The sequence below is a fragment of the Myotis davidii genome, unplaced genomic scaffold (assembly GCF_000327345.1).
Source record: "Myotis davidii unplaced genomic scaffold, ASM32734v1 scaffold119, whole genome shotgun sequence".
NCBI lineage: Eukaryota > Metazoa > Chordata > Mammalia > Chiroptera > Vespertilionidae > Myotis > Myotis davidii.
In genome coordinates, this window is record NW_006290676.1 from 397,632 (window position 1) to 408,169 (window position 10,538).

Consider the following 10,538-nt stretch of genomic DNA (forward strand, 5'->3'; position numbering starts at 1 on the left):
CGGGGGGATGGGGGAGGCTAGGGGACTGTCTTGGGCGGGGGGAAAAAATGGACACATATGTAATATCCTTTGTAATAAATAATAAAATTTAAAAAAAAAAAGCTGCCAATGCAATGCCAAACTTAAGTGGTTAGCTATGTAAATCAACAAATTCAGTCAAACTCAGATAGCCTTTGTACAGAAAATGCAAAAGTGCACCATTTTGTAGTCCATTATTCACCAACTTTAAGAAAGATAAAGACCTATAAATTCTGGATATTTTCTATAATAATCTCCAAAATACCTATTCTAACCCACCAAATATATTTTATACATTAAAATATAAACTTCTGCAATCATAAAAAAAGGCAGATACAAAGACTTCTCCAAGTCAAAACAAAGATGCAGTAAATGATATGGCTGCTATGGGAAAAAATAATCCACACTGTTCTACTTCCAAATTCTAGCACAACAAAAATCTCCATCATGACATTGTACTGGCAGGCTGCTTTGCACATAATGAGCAGAGGCCTTACCCCAGAAAGGGCTCCCTGCAGCCTGCAGCCTGCAGCCACTAAATATTCCCACTCTGGGTGAAAAGTTCCCCAATGCAAAAGGCTGGAAAGGTCAAGAACTTTCCTCGGTCCCCAGCACTGGGTTTTATAAGCCATAAAAATTCTACTTCCATTTCTCTCAGCCCTTAGTTGTCAGTTCCTATTGGCTCTAATAAGCCTTATTAAACAGCATAGGTATTTCTTCTCAATTAGCAGATTTAAATGAAATAAAAATCGAGTGTGAATTAGCTCTTTACCTTTATTTTTTGTTTTCAGTTGAAACAAATTTCACTAAAGGTCAGAATTACTATATGACTGGTTCCCCACTAACTAGTTCAGTGACTGGGATGTATTAGGCACTTAATAAATAGTTAAATGAGGATTAAATTTTGTAGAAATTCCAACAAGAAGCCTACAGCTATTTTTGGAACTAGTGTAAAGAAAAGTTTTATTCATAACAATGATTCTTTGGTACAAGATGGGTATCCCCATTACCAATAATTTAAAAATAAACTAACCATTTTAATATAATGAAGTGTTATGACTCTATAATACCAAAAGCATTCAACAGTTTGTGTTATCTGTTACTATAACTCATGTGGATTTGTCCTATGTGCCAACTGCAAAGAATTTCAAGCTAAGGCTAAGTTTTGTATACTGGTAACAGCAGGTTAAGGCTTTATTTTCAATTAACCAGTGTTGATTCTAAATTATTTAACACTTTAAAAATATTGGTCTATTTTATTAGAGTTATTTGAATTCTAAATTGAATTCATTATATTACTTATATTTTATATAGTATTCAAGCAGAGCTTTACTAAAGATATTAAACATTGAAAAATATTTCAAAATAGTTACATGCTCTAATATCTCATTTTCACATTAGCTAATAGATACTTGATATTAAATGGTAGAGAACCAAACTTTCTACCATATAATAAAACAACAGTGAATGCCTCTTTCCAGGTTTGCTGCAAGATAAGTTAAAATTGGAGCAAAGTGAAAATTGGACTACAACAAAACCCCACTGCACAAAAGGCATAAATCTTCCACGTGCCCTTCTAGTCTTGAGGGGGGAGGAGCAGTATCACGCCATGAGGCAAGGAGCACACATTTTTACCCCGAGTTAATTCACCTGCAAAACTCTAATTCCAAATAAAAATGAACTTGACACTTGAACACAATACAAAAACCACCACACAATCAACTGTGATTCTTGATTTTATGGAATCTGCCGTTTTTGACAAGCAGACCTATTGTTGCCTCAGTATGCAAGTCAATGACCACAAAATTAGAGATACCTGCCTAACCTGTGTTCTAATTCCTGTTTGTAGAGATGGGGTGGATGGAAGACTGTAAAGCATCCCTCATGGGTGATCTGAAACATTGTAGGGCAATCTGGGATATCTTCACCTGTTCCAAAGCCAGGGGAGAACGGAATGAGCCAACACTTGACTCCCTTCCTCTCTTTAAGAATTAATCTAATCACTCCACTTAACCTAGGGTGTAGCCTTGCCCCTTACTGCATTTTAATCCAAGCCTCACATTTTAAACTAGCAGATTGTAGGGCAGCCACTGTCAGCCTCTCTATGGTAACCAGAGAACACAGCTACCGCAAACTCCTTTTAATAAGTTTTTCAGATCCTCCTCTTCTAAACAATATCACTGCAGTAAAGATATCAAATGGGTATTTTTTTAACCTAAAAAGGATAAAGTGTTTATTTTTAGGAGCACAGGAAGTCGTGAAAAGGAACTAAAGGCTGAGCAAATAGCAATTTAACTTCTGTAATTAGAGGGAGATGGCAGGGGAGCATCTCACAATCAACCATCTGATGAACATGAACCGTGGCTGCCCTGAGATACCTGCGACACGCATACAGGCAAAATGATGCAAAGAACATTCTTCACATTTTCTGACAGCTCACATCACGTAGTGATGAACACTAACCCAAGAGGAAGTGATCGTGCTGAATATTAAATTCCAGAGATCTCCTTGCTTAAATATAATCGGACATGCTATGCCCAATTTCCTTGCTTTATATAATTCTTATAGTTTCTTAAAACCCTACTAAATGCTTGCATCTCAAAGAGTGTTGCTGTTTCAATGGTATCAACATATATTTCTTACTTAAGCTAAAAGACAAAATATGCTTTTGCTGGCCGTGTTCTAAGATTTTTTTTTTCATTTAAATCAGAATCCAGACATAAGTAGTTACATAATTGTTAGTTTCACTAATAGGGGAAAAAATACAGAAGGTGAAATAACTTTTTTTTAAATTTTGGAAAGTGGCTTTATAGGAATAAAGCAGTGAAGTCAATGTATATTTTCCCTTGTCTTGATTAGAGTCTTGGACAGAGTGTCCATCCTTCACCCTTTTCCCTGGGGGTTGGCCAAAATATAAGGAGCCAGGAGTAGAGGATGTCACTAGTATCCACTTACGCTCAGTCCCTGGGGGCAGCATACCCACAAGTGACAACCTGCCACCAGATAACTCACTAATGCTACTGCCCACTCTCAATTTGTTAGGCAAACACAGTCTTATTTTCCTTCATTGCCATTTGGCTTTGTCACTTCAAATGTTTCTACCACAGGAAGAAAAAAATATATATACCCCAATCCATGTATCCTGCTCAACTACAGCTGTAATATGCTTGGACAGGTTAGCAATCTAAAGTCCCTGCTTGATTTATGTTTGAGATCACCTGTGGATTTCAGTTCCTGTCTATCCCCATTGTTGCTGAAAATAAAGGCTACTTCACAGCATCTGTCCAAGTCAAACTTGACCTTGAGCATAGCAGAGCATCAACACAAATATCAAATAGGATTTATCAAGTGTTCGGTTAGGAATACATCCAAGGAGATGACAGTATAGTTGTGCCATGGCAGAAAGAATCTGGGGTTTGGAGCCAGAAAACCCGAGCTCCAGCTGTCCTATCAATAGACCACAGGAGCTTGGGCCGGTTGTATCTACTTATACTCAGCTTTCTCTACAATATCAAGTGAATAACATTAGTTATCACATCACAAAGAATATTCAACAAGAAATTAGATGACAGAATGTATGTGTAAAAACACACCAGAAAATGTAAAAAAGATAGCAGTCAGCAGCAGTTACTGCGGCACTGTCATTATAACTAACATGATTACTAGATAATTATTTGTCACAACTGGTGGCTAGACTAGACTTAAAAAAAGGAAGGCAGAGCCCAGGGAGGTGTCAGGCTTCACTTACATCCAGCCAGTGGACATCAAAATCCCTAAAATCCTGCTGCTTTAGACTATCTTTCCAAACAAACACGTCCAAGTTTAAGGAGGGCTTGCCACAGAAACCCACCTGTGAAAGCCTTTTAGGTCTCACTGACCTCCAGATCCAAATTAACAACAGCAATAAATGCACCTGGCTTGGGGGGACGTGGGTTTGTTTGAATGCTCCTGACATACTTTTAAGATTCCTTAATTTTTAAAGACTTTGACTCAAAATTAAAATAGAAAAGCATCAGATGGATATCTTAAAAGATTATTTCAACTTTATGCAAATAAGAGTAATAAAACAGATTATTCAAAACTACAAGATTAAAAGTAGCAACTTTTTCATTTCTGTAGCACAATAAAAATATAATAGGAATGGTCCCCAATTTTACTACCTACTGTCACTGGAAAAATGTGTTTCAAAAGAGAAAATACCACTACCATCACCACCACCATTAGCACTTCGACCACCGTTCTTAACATTTTAATGTCAAAGCACTCACTACCACTACTCTAAGTGCAGCGTCAAGATCCAAATAAAATAAATTAATTCAAACACTTCTGTTTGCTATTAAAAAAAAAAAGCAGCCTAGTTCATTTCCTTTATACTTTTTGTGAAAGATATTTTTCAAGAATCATCCCACAAAGCCATTCTAGATTATGGAAAAAGCAAAAGGATATTAAATCTAGGTTAAATTTGTGATAAATGAAAAATTTACTTGCTACATTGAATTTAACAGTATTTTATGACTCCTTATATAATGAATGCTATATTTATTTAAGCTGATTTAATATGACTTGGAACTTAAGATGACTATTTTAGGTAAACAAAGATTTATAGTTAACCTATTTTAAGATATTGTTGATTATAACCACATTTTAATTGATGTCAATGTCTTAGAATTCTGTAAGGATGGAAAATTTGAATAAAAACATCCACCTGCATGCCAGGATTTCCTTATGAAGGGACCACTGCTTAGAAGGCACTTTTCCCCCTTTCTCTTATATATTTATTCATAAAAAAATTCATGTCTTAAAAGTTCCACTATGTGCATTTGAGATAAATGTAAAAAGAAGGAACAGTCTTTAAGAAACATTCCTTCTTGGTCACATTGAAATCCCATCTAATATTCTCAAACTGAAAGTTCAGAGACTATGCATCGATATAACAGGACACTGTTTTGCAAAATGCATTCTTATTCACATAGTGTTCCAAGATTGCAACAGCTGAGCGTGTCCATTTCCCATTTAAAACACTGCTTTAAATAGTAGTTAGAAGAGTTAGGAGCACTCAGGTTCCAATATAAAACTGTCCTTTCTAATTGCTCTCGGTGATTGAAATGATATGACGAGGAATACTGGTTAATTAATGCATTCACTTCAACGATATACGTGTCATTATGCCTTTCTTAAGCTGATATCTGGTTTTTATTATTTTTAAGATGGCAATTCGGAATCTAAAAATTCAATGAAAATGAATAACCCAAAACATACTTCTATCATCATGAAATTTCTTGCATGTTTTTACTGCAACAAAAATATCCTCCTTCTTCACTGGATTTCCCTAAAAAAACAAGGAAAAATAGATGCATATATCAGTGCATGTAATCTTAACTTCCTACCCACTTCAGATCTCACATGCTCTAGAGCTCAAATGCATTAGTGTCAGGGACATCTTCCTGTTTCCAGGAAGAAGTTTTAGCGGGGAAAGGAACTGTAGCTCAACTGAAAACAAAGCCTTTGATGTCAGCCAGACTTGGACTGGAATCCTAGTTCTGCTACTCATACGTGTCATCAGGACAAGACCATTCCACTCTCTGAATTTCAGTCTGCCATTTAAAAAGTGGGAGAAGTAACCACCAGAAAAGATGCTTTAATTAAAGCACACCATAGGTGCCCAATAAATGTCAGCTACATTCCCTTTTCTTTTTCTGGTTGGTAAAGATTTTGACAAAAGGAGAGAACTAAGGGGATGTCAGTGTAAAATAAGATATGACTCCCTTTGGTGGGGCTGAACTTACTGTGATGTTTAAAGTATTTTTATGGTCCTTTTATTGTCTATCCAAGTCTAGGTTACATTGCTGTTCTGTTCTATGCCAAAGGTAGAATTACTTCAAACATCTAATGGCGGGGAGGGCTGGAGTCCTGAGCTGGTTCCAGTCCAGCTGATCACTCAGATGAAAGGGGGCACATAGAGAGATCTGTGGACAACTCACTCCCATGGTCACGGACTGCATCATGGGAGTTCTGACTGCTTTATCACCTGTTTAGGCCTTCAATAAAATTCAGTCATGCCTCCTACATCACTTGGGATTGGTACATAGTGACATTTAACCACAGCTCTGTCATGTCACTCAAGGTCCTAGGAGGTCGCCCTCCCCACTAGATTCCCTAAAACAAGCATTAAAGAACAAGCAAGTATAATGTCTACAATTGAGCAAACATTACAGATTCACCCCATTGTTGCAGTGTGTGTGTGTGTGTGTGTGTGTGTGTGTGTGTAAAAGAGACAAAGAACATATATTCATCTTTCAAAATGCAACACATAGACTACCGTGTGACTGACTTGAGAATAACAGAAAACATATGAGGGTGGTGAGTAAATGTTTCCTTATGAGGAAGAACTCGTCACAACCTAGTGAGCTTCGGGGTCTTCAGGCTTGTCCTGGGGACTGGACTGAGGGCTGCCATAAGGAGGAAGTTCATTCTGGATGTTCTGGACAGTGTCAGGTGAGATCAACATGGGGTCACCAGCTGAGAGAGTAATGAGATGGGCTGAGGAGAGGCGTGGGTATCATGGGAAATGTTTGAAATTGCCTTTCTAGGAAATGAACTAGGTATTCCAATAAACACTTGCTATATCATCAACAAAAGAAGTGACTCTGAAGAGCATGGCAGGCAATGCTGCACGAAGGCTCTGGGGGAGGCTGTGCTGGTCACTGTGCAGCCTCGAGCAAGGATTCCTCAGTGCTTCTCTCTTTCCTCTGTAAAATGGGGTGGTGACAGGGCTTACCTTAGAGGGCTGTTATTAATAGAAACATGACATACAGTTCTTACCTGGGGCACGAAAAACAATTTTTTTCAGTATGTAAAGTGCTGGGACAACATATGCACAGCAGGTACCTTATCCTGTGACATGCAAGGACGTTTTTCTTCTATTACTTACACACAGGGGGAGGGAAGAGTGGAATGTGGTAGCACAGTGGGCGTCCATGCCATCTGTACACAACTCAGGCACTGGAGTAAGGGGAGGTCCGTTACCGTTGTCCCAGATGTAGAGGGCGATCTGTCAGAAGGCGGGAGATCAGCAGTGAGGGAACGAACTCAACCAACGCCACACGTATAGAAGGTATGCAACACACTTTCAAGGAAGAGCAATCACACTTTCTATAGGCAGTATGAGATGGAAGCATGTCAATTTGTCAATATTCAACAGCTCTTTACTTACAAAAATAGTAATTCCATATGTACTGACCTATCTTTTATTAACAACAATGAACTAAGAATCAATATTCTGACCTGCAAAAAATTCCGAAGTTGTTACAATCAATTGTAGGGAAGCTATTATGAGGATTCCCAAATATCACAGAGAAAGATGCAAGAAAATATTATCATGACTGGTTTCCTGCAATATGGTAATGACATAGCCTAACCATCTGACTTGCTGAAAATATTGACAAATGTAGACAAAGTATCTTTAAAATCACTGCAAATGGCTTGCTAAATTGGCACAAGAGTGTGGAGCTTATAAGGACAAAAATGCAAGAGTGAGAACCTGGAACAAGGACACCAAGGACGACAGCTTTCCTGCGGGATGCGGAGTTTCTGATTTGAGTTCTGAGCAGACAGCCTATGACCCACAGAGGTGGGTGTCTAACAGAAAACCTCACAGAGCTGGGAATCTGGAGCTAGACGGAGGGGAAACCATCTCCAAATCTCCTCTGGGATTTTGTAACCAAAAGCTAGGCCTTCCTAACTGTGCCACTTACGCGGTCCAAACACCTCAGAGGGATTTAAAGTGGCCCCACATCGGTACAACTGGCAGCAAAAGCAAGTACAAGTCCTTGCTGAGGAGCCAGGACCTCAATGCAGGTCTCAGAGGATTGTGAGACAAAGTTCCAAAGGAGCAGGAACACTCAGAGAACCCACAAAAACACAAAGAAATGAGCTGGTGAGCAAGCACCAGCAGACACAACTTCATCCAGATTGGCCGGAGTGGAATGACCTCGGCGGGGAGAGATGCATGGCTGGTGGGGGAGGATGCGCTGATAGGGAATACAGAACACCTTTTATACCAGAAGACATGAATTCCTGATTACTGAGACTTAACCAAATAAACCATGACATACCTCATGTTTCAAATCTATTGTAAAGTCGGACCTCAGGGCCTCACTCTTTAACCTCTTGGTAAGCCTAGGAAATAGAGACAAGTTGATGGTTTTTCTTAAAACAGAAGTGTCAAACAAGAATAAAACATTCTTGAGATTTTCCCATGTTTGAAAACAGGCAAAAGTACATATTTTAAAATAAAAACAGGAATTTAATATCTGTGATACAAAGGACTGCGAAAACACAAGGATTGTTTCAAATGCAGCATTCATTATTATAACATCTAGCAAATAATGTAAAATACAACACAATAAAAATGCCTTAAAAAAAAAAAAAAGCCCTAAAGTTTGTTGGCTCCTGATAATCCTTACACTAAATAATGACAGAGGAAGAAAAAGATAGAAAAACAAAAAGCTTGCTTTTCACCCTCCAACTTCTACCCAAATGAATTACAATTTGTGGAGATTTTAATGGAAGAGAGGATGTGGTGTTGGGGAAGAATGTCATTTTCTTGCTTGAAAAATCTTCAGTGGCTCCTTGCAATGCACAATCAAGCTCCAAGCCCGTGGGCCCAGGCATGAGAGCCCCTCCATGCCTCTCAACCTTCCCAGCCCCTCAGCACCCACCTGCCCCAAGCAGGGCACACTCCTGCCTGATCTCCTCTCCTGCTGCACCGCTGCCTCGAAAGCCCTCACCCAGCCTTTAGTTGGCAAACTTTCTTCAAGACCAAACTTAAGGTCACCTTCTCTGTGAAACCTTTCCAGACTTACCCACCAGAACAAATGAAAACTTCCTTTGCTCCCAGAGGAGGAAGCACTGCCCCATTAGCTTTGTCACATTCATTAGCCTGTTGTGCATACAGCCTTCCCTGTGCTACACCTTCTGAGTCCTGCCAGCACTGCCCACCGTGCCTTGGCCAAAGTGAGCATTCAGTGAGCAACCTGAATTGACAGGCAGGATATTCTTTGATTCCAAGCTGAGGGAGGTAGAATTACATACTTACTAAGACCAATGGGATTCCATATGGCTCTATAGATTCTTTACAGGGTTAGAGATGAGACCATCAATTCCAATTATAAACATCCTAATGTAAATTTTAAGTATAAAGAAATAACGGTGATTTTAAAAGAAAGTAGTAATAAGTTTCCAAAGTGTTTACTGAGATTTTAGCCTTGGTTAAGCCACAGGTATTTCTTCAAAAAAGCACTTTTTATTAGAGAAAAGAGAAAAGGAATTATAATTTCAGTTTAATTATAAAGCATTTGTCTCATGGTTGATGCTAACGTAGCCTGGTGTCAGATGGCTCCAAAAGAAGCCCCATGCAATCTCTGTCGATTGCTACTCAGTCTTTGCCCACAGATTTGTGACTTGGAGTGGGCAATGGTACAGGAACAGACAATATTCGCAGGCATATTCCAATAAACATCAAAAGAAAAAAGGTCAGCCCTGGCATGGAATCTTATCCAGTTTGAATTCTACTAATTTGGAGCCAGTTTTTATAAGTAAACGATATCAAGGTAATTTTGGAAACTGGACTCATGCCAAGTGCCTCCAAGATCTGATCAGACCACAATTAGACTTCAAAGATAGAAAAAGTCACACCTTGCTACAAGCAAGGGACACAAAGCTGTGATCAGAATCCAATGTCAGGTGACACCCATTGTGAGATGGTCACACTACACATGCCCCTTTTTTACAGACAATAAACACCTCTAAACTGTTAGCCTAAATATGCCCTCTACCTTTGTCTTTAAGTTCCTCATTCAATTCTTGAATTTTTTTCTTTCTTTTTTTTTCTTTTTTTTTAAATATATTTTATTGATTTTTTACAGAGAGGAAGGGAGAGAGATAGAGAGTTAGAAACATCGATGAGAGAGAAACATCGATCAGCTGCCTCCTGCACATCTCCCACTGGGGATGTGCCCGCAACCCAGGTACATGCCCTTGACCAGAATCGAACCTGGGACATTTCAGTCCGCAGACCGACGTTCTATCCACTGAGCCAAACCGGTTTTGGCTTGAATTTTTTTCTTTGGGGGGAACCTCAGAGAGGGGAAAAGTGAAGAACAAGGATTGTGTCTTAAAGATAAACAATGACCAACTGGAGGACAAATAAATACGTGCACTGACATTTTTAAGTGGCTGTGTCTAGCATCCCATGGAGTGATGGCTACCTCAACATCACCAAGTTCATGTTGATGGGTCCCCTCAGGCGACCATGTGACACGGTGAACCTAAGTCAGTAACCTGCAAATGTATTTAGTTCTAAAAGTATGCAGGATGAAAAAACCAAGATGGCGGCATAGGTAAACACCAGAAATTGCAGCCTCCCACAACAAATTCAAAAATACAACTAAAAGACAAAACGGACATCATTCAGAACCACAGGAAGGCTGGCTGAGTGGAAATTCTACAACTAGAAGGAA

At 39.1% G+C, this 10,538-nt stretch overlaps 1 protein-coding gene across 1 annotated transcript in view; it reads right to left on the bottom strand.

Annotated features, from left to right (window-relative positions):
- Window positions 1–10,538, bottom strand: part of B3GLCT (beta 3-glucosyltransferase) — a 112,912-nt gene that overhangs the window by 36,578 nt on the left and 65,796 nt on the right. Inside the window, exons 8-10 of the mRNA XM_015563892.1 lie at window positions 8,133–8,196; window positions 6,950–7,069; window positions 5,278–5,347 (exon numbers count right to left, since the gene is read on the bottom strand). Of these exons, the coding sequence (XP_015419378.1) occupies window positions 5,278–5,347; window positions 6,950–7,069; window positions 8,133–8,196 (254 nt within the window). The remainder of the gene's footprint in view (window positions 1–5,277; window positions 5,348–6,949; window positions 7,070–8,132; window positions 8,197–10,538) is intronic.